The following is a 20438-nucleotide window of genomic DNA, read 5'->3' on the forward strand; positions in this document are numbered from 1 at the left end:
TGGCAGGCTGTGTATGGAGATTGCTCTAATTATCAATATGATGGGCTCACACCTGAACCTGCCAGCTTTTGTTTAGCTGGAGCATCCTGGGGAAGCTGATAGAGATTATAATGTCTTCCCTATTAGAAACATCTGCCAGCATACAAATGTGTGTGTACAAAATCCCTGTAACGATTTGGTGTGGCTCGACAACACACGGCACAAAGAAATTCAAAGTAAAAGTAGTATTTTAATAAACTCAACAATTACTTCAGGAAAACCACAGGAGATATAATAAGAATAACCACACTTAAACATAAACGTCAACAACACAGAACAAAAAAGAAATCAAGGCTTAAATACACAGGGAACGGTAATCAGCTGAACAGAAACAGATGGAACTAATTAACAACCAAGGAAAATAACTAAGCCAGGTGCACACTGCAATTCATAATAGTCCTTTACGATTGTTCCTGGTCAGACTGTACAAACATGATCCTCGCTGTAAGCCATGTCACACTGTAAGATCTCAGTTGTCATTAATGTCAGACTGAACGACAGTCAAGACGCGTTAAAAACGGACGCATGCAAGACAACTTGTCCGGAGTTTTACATCATCAGTCAATGACACGTTTGGTGACAGTGAGCTGCATTACACACGGGATTGAAATGGTGGCTACAAAGAAATCTCTAACGTTCATTTTGGTCATGGCTTGACTTGAAAAACAAAGACAATTTGATGGTCGTCGTAGGAGAAGTCACACTGCAGGACTGTGAGTGACACTGCCAGAATTTCGTCGGAGGTAAAATGTTATCGCAACGGTCATTAATCGGCTGTCTGTGAGCATGTCAAACTAACGATCAGAGACTTCAGATTTTAGCCAAGGATTAGAGGAATTTTGGATTCACAAAATTTGTCTCAGACTGCCAAATCGTGGCCAAAATCGCACAGTGTGCACCCTGTAAGGAACACAGAACACAGGCAAAACATGGACAAAGTACTGACTGAAAACGAACAAACACAGTGAAACTAAGCAGAACTAAACATAACCCTGACAATCCTCTCTGCATCTGTGTTTTTAGTCCAATGTAAGTTCATGTACCAGTTTACAGAATTATAGAACCAAGTCTTTTGAAGATCTTTTTAATATTACTTCAAAAACAATAGCTACAGTTATCCATTAAAAGCATTTCTCTAGCTTTATTTGTCACTTCTAACTGTTGTTCATGGGCCCGTACCATGATGGTAGCTGAACAAACTCATTATTACAGGATTAGTTTTGTGTTGACAAAACCAAACCAAACCAATCCAAATAGGCATTGTTGGTATACCATCACACTGATCATCAACTTCCTCTATCAACTCAGGCTTTGATCCTGAGTTTCGCAGTTTAAGTGTAGGTGTGACATCAGTAGAGAACAGTCAATCACATGCTGTGGAACAGTAAACTGCGAATCACTTCTTGTGAGAGGAGTGAATTCTCTTCTGCAGAATATTACGAGATTAAAAAATATTACACCGCAAGAAGAAAAGAGCTGTCAATGAAAGAGGACAACTAAAAAATTGTTTTTTTCTATCAGTGCAAGTAAAAGTTGTGAAGTTAGTTTATATAGTTCTTCATGACAACTCTCTGAGAGTTTGGCATGGTAATAGATATGGCAATATTAATGTATTTGGAGAAGTAGATCTGCTACGCTGCTGCTGCAGAGCAAGTACTGAGTCCTGCTACTGCCAATACATTCACAAACATTGCTGTGAGCATGTAAGACATGCTGCTGCTGCTGCTGCTGCTGCACATGTAACATACATGAAATAACCCCAGATAGCGGATACAGGTGGAGCTGGGGAAGGTGGAGGGTTTCTGGAAGCGTGCTGCGTTCTGCTAACAACAACACTACCAGTATTTAAATGTTAAGCGGCAACTCATTGGCCGCTGATGAAACAGCAACCAATCAGCTGTGTTTTGCAGATAATGATGTGATCGCTACCAAATGAGTTCAGGACCTATCAGCCTGCCCCATCTAGATTTTCATGCCAGAACTACATAATTGGTATAGAGAGAATTGACATTTAACCTCACATGTAGTCATTTTATAGCTTTTATCTATTGATTCTAAATCTTATTTCTTATTACCATTTTAACTGTGTTTAATAATAATTGATAAACTAAAATTGTACATGTGTAATGGATAAAGCGTATTTATTACATAACTAATATCTAAATCATACAAAATTATTATTATAAATAAACATTGCTAAAAGCCAGATTATTTTGCTTTTAAAAATAATTTCCTATTTAGTGACCTTTTAATTTGGAGTTGAAACAGGGGGAGTGACTTTATTGCATCAGACATGTCACAAGCTCACAGCTGATTGGTCCTCCTCTTTAGACTTTACATGTGTTTCAACATGTAGAACACGATGAGCTTTAGGAAGGCAAAAGAGATGATGCCTCATTCTAAAGCTTTATTATTCGCTGTTGAATTGTGTTACTTTACTTAAATTAGTAATTTATACATTTTCAATTATTTTGAAATATTTATTTTGTAATGTCACTTAATTTTTTTTTTTCTGTGCGACGCACTCGAAATTCTACTCATATGAGTTCACATGAAGGGATGCTTCACTGAGCGTCTAATACTAAAGAGCCTACATTTGTGTTAATCATTTATTTGTGACCCTCATGCAGTGGCCACTTGAGGCAGCGCAAGTCGGGGATATTAATTTGTTTAGAGGATTAGAGTTGTTATATTATAATGAACCTTTTTGCTTTTCATTATATAACAAATTACACCCTCTCCAATTATCAGGACTGTTCGCTTTCCTTTGAAGTCGGATTGCAAGATACACACACAATCCAAATTGGTGTCTGATGTAGCGTCCATAATCGTGACTGAGAAAAAAAAATGCTGTCAAATGTCCTTTCAAACAGCCATCAGAACCCCCCCCCAGCCCCCCAGGAACACGAGTTATCTCAGTATTGTTGCTCTCTCTCTGAGATGGGTGTCACACAGAGAGGTTGAAAGCTTTAGAGAAGTTTTGCCTCCAGCATTCACACTACATGTGTGAAGCCACTGCTGGGATGCGGATGGGGTTCATAAAGCCGTGCTCTCTCACACAGAGGCAAGCAACTGGAGCATCATGGCAGAGGGAAGCACATCTCTATGGGAATGATGAGAGATGCGGGTGAAGGGGGTGGGGAAATCAATATGTTATTTATGCGGTTAGAGAGCATTGTGAACTACACAAATAATACAAGAAGCTTTTGCGCACAAAGTAAAAATAACTGTTTTCTATTTGAATGTATTTTTATTCCTCTGATGGCAAAAATTTCCAGCAGCCATTACTCCAGTCTTCAGAAAGTGTGCTGATTTGGTGTTGTTATCAATTTTTATTGGTACTCAATTATTAATAATGGTTATTAACAATTATTATTAGCAATTTTGTATACAGTTTTTGCTGTTTAATGTTGTGGAAACCACTTGTTTTTTAGATTCTTTGATGAATAGAACGTTCAAAAGAACAGCATTTATGTGAAATAGAAATCTTTTGTAACAGTAACACAGAAGAAAATGTTGAAATTGATAAGAAAGACTGAAGTAATGGCTGCTGACATTTTTTGCCCGCACTGGGAAAAAAACATTTTAAAATATATTTAAATAGAAAACAGTTATTTTAAATTGTAATAATATTTTACTAAATTAAAGTTTTAACTGGAATTGATCAAATCCATCCTTGGCGAGCATGCGATACTTCTTTCGAAATCGTTTTTTATTTCAATCGCAATATAAATATGCATGTAAATTGATGGGCTTTAAATTTAATTAAGGGCCACAGTGGACCACAGTAAGACATAAAATCAAATGAAGCTTTTTACAATGCCACACTATGAGGGCTCAATTTCCTGGTTATTACTGAATGTGCAATGATTTGAGAACATAAACTATAATTAAATGTTTAAAAGGAAGAATTTTAATTCTCATTATTCCTTATGTTCGTGAATAATCTCAAGGCGTTCACAAAGAACTCATCAAGTTCAGCTCTATGGGTTTTTTCCCCCGTTGTTATTGTTGTCAGTATTATAATATTTCGAGGTATCAAGTATATAACAGTGCATTAATCACCCTACTCCCTTTTCTTTCTGTCTTCTCTGCATGTCTTTCACCTTTAATGATTTCCTGTTGTTCGGTGTATGTGTTATTTGCTGTGCAATTATCCCCACAGATCTGTTAGGTTAGTGCTAAACTCTGATAAAAGCACAGGCACATATTTTAGCTAATGGAGTTCTCCATTTGCAGAGTGCGACGCGTGAACCTTTCAAACTCTGACACTGTGTCCTTATGAGATGTGTGTCTGCCACAGCTCTCCTGTCTCTTCTTCCATCACCCATCCTCTCTACCCCAGAATGTGTACTTCAGCTGTGCTCCGTCCCGCTCTCAAGTGTTATGGAGACGATTATAGCTCTAATAATGCTCGGATTTCAGTGCAGAACTGCACTTTCCTTGAGTTTGGATGATGCTGATCTAAAACTTTAGGGAACAAACTTTAAAAGGGTGCATATCATGAATAACATAACCTTCCTTCAGTCCAAAAAGACCATTTATTGCAACTATATGTTGCAGAAAATCTTGCTCCCAAACCCTTGGATTGCTGATGTAAATTCATTAACATACAGCATGACTATTGCCAATATCTGGAGAGGGTTCTCTGTTAGCAATGCCATTAAATGGCAGTTGCTTGGTTAGCGCATACAGCCCTGAAATACATGCCATTGGATTAGAAGTCTTCACAGTTTATTGGAATGTTGATTGATGGACATTAATAAAAACATTATCACTGCTACACACCACACAGCAGATGACATTCATTTTAGGTCTCTATTTTATATGGGGAAATTTATATTAATGTAGCTAGTCTCACTGTGACAACTCCTAATAACACAAAGTATTTCTACACCCAGTATTATATATCATATGGACTGGGGAATTCCATGAATTAATCATTTTGAGTGATGTTTCTAATAAAAACAGTAACCTGCAAGGTCGGAGATCAAAATTCAAATCTATAAAGGCAAAAGGATTTTGCATCAACATCAACACACTATGGATTGAAATGTGTTCACAAAACTACAAATGAGGTGAGGGGTAAATATAAAGTTCAGACAGACACATCATGCCCCATATTTTTTGTGACATACCTACTTCAAAATAAACAATTTTGCACTGAATTTACAACCAAAACATGAACACACATCACAGAGGGCGCTAGTTTATATAAAGCATGTATTTATACGCTATTAACATAATTAAAAATAGTTTTAATTCCTCACAGCAGCAGCTACTGTACAAAATCCTCAGCGCACTAGTCCGCGTTCGCTTTATGCACTGTGAGCATATCAGTCCTACAGCGCCATCTAGTGACCCAAAAAGAATTTACACACAAGCTGCTTAAATATAGTCACTTCCTGTGCAATGTTCTCTTGAAAGAACAAACAAAACGCGAGGTTTACTTTTTTACAGTTTTTGCGCTGTAAAAGACTACAAATGCTGTAAGTAAAAACCTGTTAGTTGGTTAACGGTAAGTTTCCTTAAAACTGTAGGCTAATGAATTTAGTCTTTCATTTATTTTATTTTTACAGTAAAATAAATAAATAATTGGAACTGAAAAAGAACGTCATCTTATAATTTACAGTGAAAACCCGTCCACTGACATTCCCTGTGGGACACTTAATATTTGATATTTCATCTTACATAAAAAGGATAGTCTCGATGATGAACTGAAAACATGTAAATCCATAGGTAGCTTAAAGAAATTGTATATATATATATATATAGCCTATATATATATATATATATATATATATATATATATATATATATATATATATATTACATTACAAAGCTGAATGAATTTAGCTTATTTTTCTTTTAGTCATTCTTTATGTACGCAAGATGACTTTGGTGTTTTGGTGTTGCAGTGTAAAATAAATGAAATGTAAAAAGGATCGGCGCAATAAGCATAAGCTTCATCTGACACCTTTTCGGTCAAGCAACTTTTTTTTCTTTAAAAAATATTGTTTACACTTTAATTTAATTTTCGTTTCTGTGTTTGCTTGTAAATTGTTTTTCTTTCTTTCTTTCTTTTTTTGTTTTTTTTGTTTTGAAGTTGACCGAAATAAACTAAACTAACTATATAATTGTTTCTCGTTAGTTTTTGTTATTAGTTATATGTCAGGGTTTTATGTTACAACTTATGTTTTTATTAATGTTTACTGCATTATTGTAGTGTTGTGTGTTAGGTGTTTATGACTGTTAGGTGTTTTTATGTGTGTATGACTTTGTGCATCTTCTATAGGCTATATTGATTTTAACTCTGCTTGTGAAAAAAAGTCTATTTGTGATGAAATTTCATTCATCATGTGGATTTTTCTTCGTTCTCTTTCAGTGTTATGGTGGTGGTCAGTATATGTTAAAGGTACAAACCTTTTGTAGATTTTAGTAGCAGTGTGGCCTTGCTAATTCTGCAGAAAAGCGCTGATGGATTTACAAGTTTAAAATGTAATTTTATGTAGGCTAAATTACAGTTTTAAACTGCACAGGTTGTTCTGCATTTACTATATATTTTACAGAATAATTACAAGCCAATGTTTTCTATAAAAACAACCTTTTTTTTACAGTGTGTGCCTCGATGTTTTAAATCATTTGATCGGGAACTTTTAACCTTAGACTATAATTAGAACATCTCATTTAAAGAAACTGAAAAAAGAAGCATGAGACATGAGTTTTAATATTCTTTATTGATTTATAGACATTGATTTTTTTTCTCATTCTTTTTTTTTCCCCCTGTGGTAACTCCAAGTTTCTCTGATACCAAGTATTTCCATAATTTTCTGTGTTTGATTTAAATTACATCTATATTATTTTACTCACATATGCATCTATTGGTTGATTTCCTTATTGCAATAAACAAGAGTAGCCAGTATGAGTTGAATATTGCTACGTTCCATCACACACACTGTTTTCCCATCTGACAATTTAATTCAAAAATAACTTTATTGGCAAGACGAGGTTTGACCGAAGCTTCTCCGTCCGCGTCTGCTCCTGGAGAGGCCTGGGGTGGAATAAGGCTAAGGCTAAAATAGACTTCACCAACTAACATTACACCTGCCCTGAAAGGTTGAATAAATCTACCAAAGACAATTCTGTACAGTGATGACAGTTCTGACTACAGGATGAACATGGTCTTTACAGTGTTGACGGATGGGACTATGAGTCTCAAGCCTGTGGAGTGTGTTAGCTGTGACGGCTTTATCACCTCACATGGTTTCAATGGGGCACTGGACACCTGGTTTCAAACTACAGCATGTGTTAGTGCGCATAGTGTTACCACAAAATGCTCATCTGAAATCAGCCGAATACTCCGTCCACTGATTGTTTTAATAATTAAGTCTGGGATAGAAACAGCTGATTGTAGATGTGCAGTTTAAAGGAATAGGTCACCCCAAAATTAAAACACTGTTGTTATTTAATCACCCTCATGTTGGTCCAAACCCACAAGCTGTTGTCCCATAGAACACTATATATATATCATCACTATGGTCAAAATTCTTGGAATCTGCAATTGATATAGTTTTGGAAAATTCTAAAATTAGAATAGAAGTACATTTTTGTTTAGGTAGCAATGTTGCTTTGAAATAACACCAATGTCAATGGTCTGTAGGCTACTGTAAACACTACGATTCAAACATCTTTACTGTTTAAATAATGTAATAATGTATAGCCTAATAAGTTATGTATGTTATAGACCGTATGTAGCTCCGCCCCCTTTTAGCATTGCGCTTGTGTTCTGTCTTACGTTTTGTATTTCCACAGCATGAAGGTAAGATCTTACGGATTTATGAATGATCCGCTCGTTTTAAAATCGTCCCGGTTTACTGACATTTGTTATGACATTCGCTTCAAATATTACAGCGCTCATGATAACTTTCGTTAACTCTACAATAAGTAAATCCACTTAACCAGCTAATTACTCTTTGACAGCGATACCATAGAAATATACAGATCTAATATACAGATCTATACAGAAGTTCAAACACAAAATTTTAAAGATGGCTGCGCGCGTGTTTTTCTGGCGCACCAATTATATACAGTATAGACCTTATGTGGAATATTAAGTCTATACTGTAATTGGTCTGAACAAAAAAAGGTAGACATGCTGATTTAGAATGCAAAATTACTCTCTGACAGTAGGTGGCGTGAATCTCAATGTCAGAATGGCAAATTTGCCACAAGACGGTTATTGTATTTATCACGACAAAAGACTCCATACCAGAGTCATAGACTATTTTTGAACACTTTATGTTTTTGACATGAAGTCGCTATAAACTGTTGTTGTACTGTGATACTTCATACATATCTCCTTCTGTTTTCCTCTAAAAAAAATAACAGCATATGGGTTTGAAATTACAAGAAGGGTGAGTAAATGACAAAATAAGTTTAATCTTTTAGTGAACTATCCCTTTAAGGCAGATTCTGCCCATTGAAAGTTTTCCAGAACCGGATTCTATCCGTATGCACACGACATTACACGATACACACTGACATGAAACTACTCCATATACTAGTGCCTCGGTAACTAATGAGAAACAGAGGTAAAGTTTCATCAAAGCACAATGGTGGACGCTAACCACAGTTAGCATGAAGTAATGGCATTATCATGACGCTTTCCACACAATGCAAACAATGCCACGAAGAAACAAAAAGTCGAACTAAGCTACATACGCAAAGGCTATGGCTGACTACACATTGTTTGCGTTCAGATATACCCTGTCCCCCCACTCAGAGATGAGAAAAGACCCTTTAATATGAAGGACCCGTCCCTCTGGGTGCCCATTTCTTGCTTTTAAACTCCTAGCATTTGTACTGAAAAGGCTAATTTATCTCTGTGGAAGAACATGGAGGCCTATTAGCAGCCGTACAGAACCATTTATAAAGGATCTTCTACAACAAATGACATAATTCAATTGATTATTGCATTGCAATATCCAAACAACAGTAAGACATTGTCACACTTTGCTTATCAATGGAAGACTGCCGCGTAGTTCCACCAACACGACAGGCCCGTAGTTTGATGTTTATCTGCATTCGTACTTCACCTCCAAATACGCTTTCTAAGCCGCATTACGATCCCATCCAAGTGCAGGTTTTCAATCTTCCGTAGAAAAATATTCTCGTTTTTTTCTTTTGTTCAATGATTTTTCCTCCCCCAGAATTTCCACAACAATATTTGTTCAACGTAACAGTGTACTATGAAAACGAACCCAAAAAAAACAACATCAAAACAATTAATTGATCATAATAATAAAAAAAAAATCATATGCATTGCATGGCTTTAGATTCAAGACAGGAAGTTCATACCAAAAAAAGGAGAGATTGCACAGTCGTGTCCTTAGTGACCTCTCTGCGTCTTCACTCGGTTCATTTTTCAAGACTCTCTTGGGTTTCCACTGGAGTGGCTGACCTGCGGTGTCAGTCTTTGCCGGGATGCAGGCTGTCTCGTGAGACTGAACGCAGAAGGGGGGCGTATTGCTAGGGGTTGCATAATGTCCACCGAACATACAGAGACAAAATGAACAGAGGAGCCTGTACTGTTAGTCCAAGTGTGTGCTTAGATTTGCTGCCTTTCTCTGAGAATCAAAGTACCCGTCCATCTTTATTCAGCATCTACCAGCAGTTACATCATTCTCTACGCACACATTTCACTTCTGAATATTTTTCCTAAGTCAAACAGCTTGGATGTTCTGAACTAAACTACGCTACGCTACGCAATAGAATAAATAGACATCTACTGATTTTCTAAGATCTAAGACAGAGGTCTGGGGTTTTTCAGTCAACCGCTCCTAGAGCTAACGGATGTAAAAGCGACATAAAAGAGATCTCGAGTATCTCTTCTGCATCTCTCTGTTTCCCTAGAGAGATGCGACTATGAAGTCGACGACGCTGAGCTTCTAACGCCTGTTTCGAACCAGCATTCGGAAAGAGTCGAGCATCCTTAGACCTTCCCCACAATCCCCTGCTGTGAGTCTGCTACTGAGATTGTGGCGTTTTTCTCTTGCAAAGATGCCAAAGCCAGACAGGACAAGTTGAATACAGCGAATACTACGAGAAGCGTACTGATGTAACTTGGTTTTTGTATGTTTCTCAAGGTGCATTTATTCAGAACAACAGAAACATTTAACTGTAGTCTCTGTGTGTTGGGTTGTGTGTTTTGGGGTCTCTAGATAGTTGCCTAACTCATTCCAGCATGTCTGGCTACGATGTGACTTCTGCTACCTCACAGTATGAGTATAAATAGAGGGAAGGAACAAGGATGTCGGATACATACAATATTGCTCTATTCCAACAATCCCTGCATTTGTCCATTCATCCACCAACGAATAAATCACTCAAACCAAACGAACGGAGATGGAGGAGGCAGTTAAGGGTGGTGAAAAGAGAGTTGGAACGCCAGTTGCACCCTCCTTCGTGATTGCTCCCACTTTGCGCCCCCTTCTGCTTGGTTTGATGATTACCGTTGTTGTTGATGAGCCGATTCTAGTCATTTCTGTGATGTTTCACTATTTTTTTCGTCTTCACAGTGTGCTTTTGGAGGTGAGGCTCCGGACTGGCTGTGATTGGCTAAGGGGGGTGAGGGCGGAGTCAGTACGGCGAGAACAGGATCGGACCGTGTGAGGTGCGTATGGGCCCCGGAGCTGGTCTCAAGATGGCGTGACTGAGGGGCGGACCCTGCAGCAGGTGATGATGCGGATGGGTGGGGGCTGCTGCGCGGAGAGCCAGCTGATTGGAGGAGGCGGCCGCTGCCATTGCCGCAGCAACGGCCAGAGGACTCGGCAGGAGGCCGGCGCCTAATGCTTTGGTGAGATCCTATATAAGATAAAAACGTTATGACTCAGCGATATCATACTGTAATTTGACATCCAATTATCAAATATAACTTTCAGTGCATGTTAGCACATTTAAATTAGGATTGTATCAGGTTTGGTTACCACTTACCGCAAGGTCAGCTCCCCTGTGCTTCTTGTGTCGGCTCAGGAGGGGGTTTGGCTTTCCTGCCACTCCGTCCCGGTGCCGTCGACTTGATATGTGCTGCAGACAAACCAAACATAGTCCGTAGATGAAAATTTGATTTAGTATAAACAACATGGTGAGCATATCAAAGGACACAGACTAATGTTATTTCATGATATATGAAGATCGCTCACCTGTTTGAGCTGTAGTTCTGAGTTGACCCGCACATTGCAGATCTCACAGTGGAAGGTGCGTTCCTGAGTATTGGGGTCTGAGGCCCCGCCTCCCTGCTCCCCGCTGGGCTTCGGACCCAAACGAGGGTATGCCTTAATGGGGCCCAGTCCGCTGCGGGCTTCCAGAATGGTTTTGTGTTTAGTGCCTGAGGAGCACAGAGAAAAACAAAGGTGGTTTTTATAAATGAAAACACATGCGCATACTGTAGGCTAAACATGCATTTAATCTATGGCTCAAAAGTTTGGGCTTGGCAAGATTTATATTAATGTCTCTTATGCTGACCAAGGCTGCATTTATTTGATAAAAAATACAATAATATTGTGAAATATTATTACAATTTAAAATAACACTTTTGTATTTTAATATTTTCAAATGTAATTTATTCCTGTGATACAAAGCTGAATTTTCAGCATTATTACTCCAGTCTTCAGTGTCACATGATCCTTCAGAAATCATTCTAATATGCTGATTTGCTGCTCAAGAAACAATTTTTTCTTATTATTATCAATGTTGAAAACAGTTCTGCTGCTTAATATTTTTTTTGTAAATTGTGACAGATTTTTCAGGATTCTTTGATGAAAAGAAAGTTCAAAAGATCAGCTTTTATTTAAAAAAAGAAGAAAAAAAAAATCACTTTTTAAGATTTAATGCATCCTTGCGAAATAAAGTATAAAAGACCCCAAACTTTTGAACAGATAAATAAATAAATAAATTAATGTGAACACTCTAGTTTAGGCTCCAGTTCTCACTATTAACTAGTTGGTTATTAGCATGCATATTACTATGATATTGGCTGTTTATGAGTACTTACAAATCACATATTAATGCGTTATTCTGCATGACCATATTCTACATCCAATCCTACACAATACCTAAATTAACCTAACCATTAATAATAAGCAGTAATTAGGAGTTATATTTAATAGTGAGAATTGGACCCTAATCTAAAGTGTGACAGAAATAATTAATAAATACATAAAATAAAATTATAATAATAATATAATAAATAAGAAATAATGCAACAACAACAATAATAATATAAAATAGAATAAAATGAGAATATTATGAAATAATAAAAGATAAATAAATAGATTAAATGTATTTATCTATAAAGATAATATGAACTGTAATATCCAGTCGCGACCACTAGAGGGCTCTTGAATCTTCCACTTTGAATTATCCTTGACTCATGCCAGGGATGATTCTTATTCCTCCTGTCCACATGTCTAATAAGCAGTCACACCATTCTTTTATTGGAATGTTTTGCATTTGTAAATCATATCGTTTTTGAATTTCATTCAGGTTACATTATTGTACAGGGCTGTTCATAAATCAAAATATATTGCTTGGCTTTCAATTTCAAAACGTTGTTGCAAAACTGAATTCTTCAAGTCTTCGAGATCTGTTCAATTTGGCTGTCCTCATTACAACGAAGCTCATCAATTTTCCATTTCCTGTATTTTGAGCCATGCAACACATGGTTCTCCTTAAATGTTTCGCCGTCATGTTCCTGGCCTCACAATGTCAGTGAAAACACAGCTAAGCTATATGGATAAAAACACACACACACACACACACACAAAACACGTGATGTCCACATGCTTGGGTTCCTAAGAACTAATGTCTTTGTTTTGTTCTGAAACATTGGGAATGTCGACACATTCTCTTGCCAAATCAAAAGCAGTCATTTTAATGTTCTCCCTTTGACCAAAAGTTCCCCTTAACTTTGGGTTTGAGTAGACAAGGCAAGTATCTAGCACAAATGACCTTTGTGCTGTTCAGAAATGCACTATTTACACTAAATGAGTGTGGCTAGTTTCACTGTGTAACGGTCATATGTAAATGCCGTCTGAGAAACAAACAGATAAAACTCTCCCTTCCTCTCCTGACTTTTATCTGTGGCTGTCTGCACAACATATGATTTGATTTTTGGCTGTGATTAGGAGTTTAATTTAGGGAATGGACTGTATTGATTCCAGATAGCTTTCCTTAACCCAGGCCATGATTATAAATTCACGCTTCCATCGGCAACAGCGCCCTGATATCACTCACAACTTGTAATGTTTACTTTTAAAACATAGTCGTGATCCAAGAGGAACGACTTCCATGTGGCTTCCATGTATCAAAGTGTGAATGTTTAATTTTCAGTCCACATAAACAATTGTCAAATACTTTATGTAAAAGCATAATTCTTTTTTTTGGCCTGGGGAAAAACAGACTATTTAATCAACAAGCTCAACGTGAGAAATTCCTAAACATACTGAAACTATGACTGCAGTTTTTCCTGATAAATAAAAGAGGAGATCAATAATAAATAGAGTTGCGTGTGCCTCTGCAGCAGAGTCTCCTCAACATCCACCTTGGTCTCTTCAAACAGGGTTGTTTGTGTTGACACAAACTGAATAATAGAACAGAATGAGATCTGCTCAGGCATTCGATATACAGTACTATGAGAAATCAAACACTCCCTAAATACTACAAGCTGCACTGCAACTGAAAAACTGATCTACTCCATTTGTTTTTGTGCACACCTTTGGGGGAAAACCAAGAGGACAAGTGGCGCTGGAAAGTTGTGTATAAATCATGAACGAGTGAAAGCTTCTAAAGACTCCTGTTTTAATTGCTAGTGTTCCTCTGTGAGCTGCCTTGAGCTATGCAAAGCATATTTCTGCTGCTCACAGAACAAGATAAATCTTGCAGACTCTTCTGAAGTAATTTGTGCAAGTATTGTGAAAGGTAACCAGAAGGTCAGAATGTAACATTTGCCAAGTGCAAAATTTAAGTAAGGAGGACTATATAAATCCTTAACGTTAAGTATACGTTATTTCACAGTTTGTCAGCAAATGTATTAGGAGCTGCAACATAATACATGGTTTTAATCCAGTTGAAAAATAGTCTAACTCTATGCGATTTAAATAATAAATAAAAGGATCAGTCATAACTTTCGCATCTTCTACCATCGGAAATGTATCTACTATGCATGTTTTGTGGAATAACGAATATTACATTTCTATATGGAATGCTTCTTAATAATAATAATAATTTGTTATATTTATCTAGCGCTTCTCTGGGTACTCAAAGCGCTTGAGTATATTGCATTAAGCCATGAAAATAAAAAATATGGCAAGCAATTATATATATTGCTTGGTGACAGGAAGATTTATATATAATGGAATATAAAATGGAAAATGTTTATGACTGGTAAATCTTCTCAATGCACCTGCCACTGCCAAAATGTAAATTTTGGCCCATAAAAGTAACATTAACAAATCAGAGAAACACTGTAGTACACCTTTGCATTTGCTTTTTATGTTTTTCTGTCATGAAAAGGGATTGCAGCATCATATTGTTGCAGCATATGATATATGGAGTCTCACAATGACTTTTGAGTTTTACAATTATAATAGTACAAAGTCACGGGTATACAGACTAGTGAATCCCCCGAACAAGAAAATTATGTACAATCTATCCACCTCTAAGCACCCATTGGAGACTCTTTATTCCAATAATGTGTTGTGTAATCAGTCAGAAGGATAAGTTATTGAGTCAAGATGAGCTGTCGCTAAATGAATGTTCACCTTTATTGTGGGCCTCTAACTGGGAGAGCGAATTGACGGCCACTTTGCACAGTGAGCAGTAAAGCAGCTTCTTGGCTTTGTCCTCTTCGGTCTCAGGGTTGCTGGGAGTGACTGATGGGGCCCCAGTGCCAGCCTGCTCTGGGTTTGAAGAGCCACAGCCGGGGGATGAGGAGGTGGCTGGGGGTGGTTGAGGGTTAGTGGGGGTGGACAGAAGGGGACATGCAGAAGGACCGGGGGATTCTGGGGTAGGGGGAGCAGAAATGGTCACGGGCCCCGGGGCCACCGCGGGTCCGTTTAACTGTGGCGCTGGCCGCGTCTCATCTGCAAAGCAAAGCAAACAACAAAATGACATTTAAATGGAGTATTTCTGGAAGTTAATGGGCTCTGCTGTTTCATCTTTGAAAATAACAACGCTGCTACGCAAGAATTCAAGAGCTTTCAGTTCATGCCTCAGAAATGTGTTTTTTTTTTTCTGTAAACCTCAAACAAGGCGTACTTCAAATACCTCATCTTAAAGTGTGCAACCCCAGCCGTTAGACACCACATAAAAACAAGTTTGCAAAAAAATGGCTTCATAAAATTATTTACATATGTTTGTATTTTTTTACGAGGCATCACATATTGTTTAGTTTAATTTCTAAAGTAAAATGGGAGATGCTGAGAAATATGTAACCATCCCGTTTAAAGTATTCAGGATGTGAAATAGCAGTCTTACTTAGAGACTAAGTAAGAAGAGCAAGCAAAACTCATAATAACTGCCTCATATAAGGCTATTATGTATGACAAAGGAAAACATTACATTTAAACTATCTTTAAAATGTTTGTTACTGATCAAAACTACAGTACAATTTTGAAATAGGCTATTACAATTTAAAATGTTTTCAAAAATAATATTTCTTATCAATGTTGAATGCATTTGTGCTGCTTAATATTCTTTAATATTTATTTTTCAGGATTTTTTGAGTCAGACAGTTTAACAGCATTTATTTTAAATAAAAATATTTTGTAACATTATAAATGTACTGTACTGTCACTTTTGATCAATTGCGGAATAAATGTATCCGTCAGATATTTTTAAATCACAAACAACCTGGGGCAAACCCCATGACCCGTCAAAAAAACAGCAAATATTGATCGTGCAATTGCTAATACAGCATCAGAATGGACAGGCCGAACCATGTGGCTCGTACTCAGTGCAGGAGTGGTTCTGAAAAGCCTGAACTTATAACTCTGAGCTCTTATTCCTAGTGCTCAATGCACTCTTCGGTCCATGTGTCACTGAAAATCAAACCCTTTACCTGACATTGTTAGCATCAGTTACCCTACAGGTAAAAACACGTGCAATAGCTTTGTCATTCACCGTACATTGGGTACATATTAAAAACACCCTAAATGGGAGCAGGGAGTTACACAGTTCAAAAAGTTACAAAGTGAGCTATCTTAAACCATTATATGAGACAACTAAAGTGCAAACATACAGCCTTTAGAAAGAATCTCTTGGGAGGGGGAAAAGTAGGCTAAGCAGTGACTTCTAGGGATGGGAACCGAGAACCGGTTATTCTTCAGAACCGGTGCCCAGTGAATCGATTTCTTGGAACCGTTAGTAGCCTATGCCTGCTTAACGATTCCGCTTATCGGTTCCGCTCGTTCAAATGTGACACGACGTCACACACGTGCTGCGTTGTTTTGGTTCAGAACGTAGCAAACACTATGAGCAAACATGGCATCGAGGCAGAAGCGCTCTGACCGCGTCCTAACTACATGCGACGCGACGGCGCGACACGCGATAAAAAGTATAATTTTCCATGTTAATCAAAGTTTAACCAGCCGCGACACGCGACGATTCTATTTGAAACGAATCCTATTTTACTGCGACGTCGCGCTGGAACAACAATCTCAAAGTGTGGCTATGATAATATCAGGTACTATTTTTGTGCTTTATTTAATGTTAAAAGCGTGTATAAAGTGACTGAATATCATTTAGTGCTCCCAGCTTTGTAGCTGTAAAAACAACAATGGATAAGTCACATCAGATCTTGAAATTAAACAAATAGAAACAAAAACGTTCAAAATGTGAAGAAAACCCGTGTATTATTTGACAAAGATTGTTTTAGTAACTCAATAGCCTAATCCAAATGAGCACTGTTAATATTCCAAAAGACACAAGCTCTTCCTAAACTGTTTTCAGTCTGTGTTTTTAGTTTTTATGGCACATAAATGGCAGTTTTATTTATTTTTTTGTCCGGACCAATGAATGTGAAAATTGTCAATTTCCTAATCCTAAGGCACTCTTCTTGATAATCTTGATAATCTAGTGTGCCATGGCATACTGGTTGAGAAACACTGCCCTAGGCTATTAGGTCCCTGGACTTTACTTTGAGAAGTAGCTCACCTACTTTTAGGTTTGTTCTGAGGTTGCTACACATAATTTGTGTATACTCTGTGCTGTGTCTTCTGATCAGATATTAAAGCGAGTTAATACAAACAAATTTGTACTTATTCCCTCACCCAATAAGAATCGATAAGAGAATCGATAAGGAATCGGATCGATAAGCAATATCGATAATGGAATCGGAATCGTTAAATTCTTATCAATTCCCATCCCTAGTGACTTCACTATTTCCTTACAAAGATTAGCCTATGTATGTTTTTGTCATTTTACAAACATTTGGCCACGTCTTACATAAACTCTTAGTCATTCGAACTCAGTGTCTCCTTAAGAAACACACTGTTCAGGTTTTATTCACCATGACATTTGAAGTTCAACAGCCTTTGCTGTCGAGGCAAATCCTGAATGGCAGGTGTATAAGAGCTGGTTAGAGGCAACCAGATCCCTCATTTAACAGGAAACTGTTCTCTCTCTCTCGCTCTCTCTCTACATCGGAAGTTTCCAGGAAGATTTCTCTCTGTGTTTCTCTCTGTTTGCGGAGCAGATGAGAGTCTGTGCTGTATTTCTTTTGGGCTTGAGCTCCTGTCAGAGCCTCATAAAGATCATCTGGATCAAAGCACGGGTTGATGACATACTGCTCTTTTGGAAGATGCAGGATGTTACAGCAAACCCCATGACCCTTCAAAAAAAACACCAAATATAGATCAACACTTCGTGCGATAGCTATTACAGCATCAGAATGGATGGGTCGAACCATGTGGCTTGAACTCAGTGCAGGTGTGGTTCTGAAAAGCCTGAACTTATAACTCTGAGCTCATATTCCCACTGCTCCTTTTCTACAACACACCCCATTCCCTTACAGGCCCCCACCCTCTCACAAACACACACACTGCGTGTGTGATGAAAAATGTGGGTTTGGCCGTGCACATGTGGTTTGTGTTAGCGGACTGTGGTTCAGGGGGTGGAGGAGTGTGTAATGGGGGATTTCAGAATTCTTCATCATCTGGACAGCTGCCATCCACCACCCTCACTGACTTGTCCTCCATGTTCGCTGCAATGTGCGCCCGTCTGCCCTCCATTTACTCTTGCTCTGCATATTTGAAAGTGCGGTTACACAACATGCACTCTCAGAGGACTCATATTTAATGCTTAAATTAACACCCGCCTTCCTTCAACGGCTGAAGGAGTCAGCCGCTGAAAACACATGTAAATATTTTCATGAAAGTTCAGAGGTCCAACAGAAACCCAAAATATTGTTTTAATATTGCTTTAAACGTGTAACTGTTGCAAATCAACAGTGGGCATGGAATCATGGGCATCACTTTGTATTACAAGAGGCAGGGACATTGCTGGTTGGGATGTCACATATGTTTGGATAAATGTTATACACTACTTATGGTAAGATTTTTTTATATATAAAAAAGTAATTTATGCTCACCAAGGCTGCATTTATTTGATCAAAAATACAGTAAAACAGTCAAATAACTTTTTAATTTTGATACATTTTAAAACAAATTATTTTCCTGTGATTTTTAGCATCATTACTCCAGTCTTCAGTATCACATGATCATTCAGAAATCATTCTAATATACTGATTTGCTGCTCAAGAAACATTCATTAAATATCAATGTTGAAAACCGCTCCATAATATTTTTGTGGAAATGGTGATACTTTAAGCCAGTTTTTTAATTATTCAAATAAATAAACGTTAATAATGAATAAAGATACCTATCTGCCATTCATGATTTTTGGTTTAACGGTTTAGCTTTGAATACATGCTGTTCGGTATTCTAATCCACCCTAATATACATTTTTATAAAACAAATAGAGCAATATCACACGAGTTGCAGTGCGATATAGCTGTATATCAGCACGGCTGTGATTCGGCTGAAGGACAATATAGCAGCAAAAAAACTTCTTTTTTTACCATAACTGATAGCACGGTACAATGGGAGGTGGAGAGCATGTCAGAGCTGTTTATTTAAAACATAACAAATAAAAACAAATTCTGTTGGGTTGTAACTTGATTATAACACACAACAGCCTGAAAACACCTGCAGAACAATTGGAAAAAGCTTTGTCTATTAGTCACATCATGCTGTGAGTTATTCCAGTTATTGATTAGGACAAAATTGGCCTTGACAGAAAGTGTAAATGATGCCTGTGCATTTAGTAGAATTATGATAGCTTAGTTACAGACTCCACATACAGAACCTGAACCCACAAGAACAATCTCTCAGTTTCCAGACAGTAAACTAAACCTGCTATTAATGCTGCTCTGGTTTCACAGCCACTGACAGAGCTCTAGCGGAGAAGATGGAGTGTGACGTGGTGAAGGAGGGGTCTGGTTGTGACCCGTGCAGGTGGATCAGATATTCGAGGGGTCAGGTAGAAAAGAGGCCGGCCTTTACCCCACTCTACCCTGCCCATCATTAATGATTAATGAACCCTGAAACAAGATGCCTGAATGAGCTTTGGGACTTATTAATTATGGAGTTGGGTGCATTCATTTGCCTCGCTCAGATCGCCGTTTCCCAGATGCATCTTAGAGCAGGGGCCTGTACCATGAAGGTAGCTGAACAAACTCGGGGTTACAGGATTAGTTTTGAGTTGACAAAACCAAACCGATGCAATCAGGCTTTATTGGTACCATGATGCAGCTCATCGACTTTCTCTGTCAACTCAGGCTTTGATCCTTAAGCTATGATTACTCCACGCGCGCGTGCACATAAAAGAGTGACGTCGACACTGAACAACCAATCACGGGTAAAGCTAGAGCAATATATTTTTCCGCGGAGGAGCAAGAGATAATCATTAATAATTACGATTAATTTAAATATGTATTTCAAGCTCGAAACAATACGGTCTCTGCTGCCAAAGCAAGAGAAGACTGTTGGAGAAAGATTGCTGATGGTTAATGTGTAAGTTAAACAAATACGTTCTATATTTATGTAAAATGATGTATGTATATATGTATGTGTAGCCTATATGTGTAATATAGCCAATAGCCTATTTTTGTAATATATAAAAAATGTGCATGTATGTAGGCTACTAAGAAAGATTAATATTCATTGATTTTTAGATTTTTAGATGCAACCCCAACTCCAAATGTTCTTGGCAGCAGATAAAGACAAAATATAAAAATATAATTCAAAGTGGTTATTTCAAGGAGTTAATTCAAAGAGTATTTA

General features: G+C 37.6%; 1 protein-coding gene across 3 annotated transcripts in view; it reads right to left on the reverse strand.

Annotated features, from left to right (window-relative positions):
* Positions 1-8944: 8944 nt before the first annotated feature.
* Positions 8945-20438, reverse strand: part of znf385a (zinc finger protein 385A) — an 87126-nt gene continuing 75632 nt past the window's right edge. For all 3 annotated transcript variants that reach the window (XM_084099592.1, XM_084099593.1, XM_084099594.1), the window contains 4 exons: positions 14859-15179; positions 11241-11425; positions 11032-11124; positions 8945-10902 (listed from right to left, as the gene is read on the reverse strand). In XM_084099592.1, coding sequence (XP_083955718.1) covers positions 10678-10902; positions 11032-11124; positions 11241-11425; positions 14859-15179 — 824 coding nt within the window. In that variant the 3' untranslated portion in view covers positions 8945-10677. The remainder of the gene's footprint in view (positions 10903-11031; positions 11125-11240; positions 11426-14858; positions 15180-20438) is intronic.

The sequence above is a fragment of the Abramis brama genome (genome assembly GCF_963993115.1).
Source record: "Abramis brama genome assembly, chromosome: 22".
Taxonomy (NCBI): Eukaryota; Metazoa; Chordata; class Actinopteri; order Cypriniformes; family Leuciscidae; genus Abramis; species Abramis brama.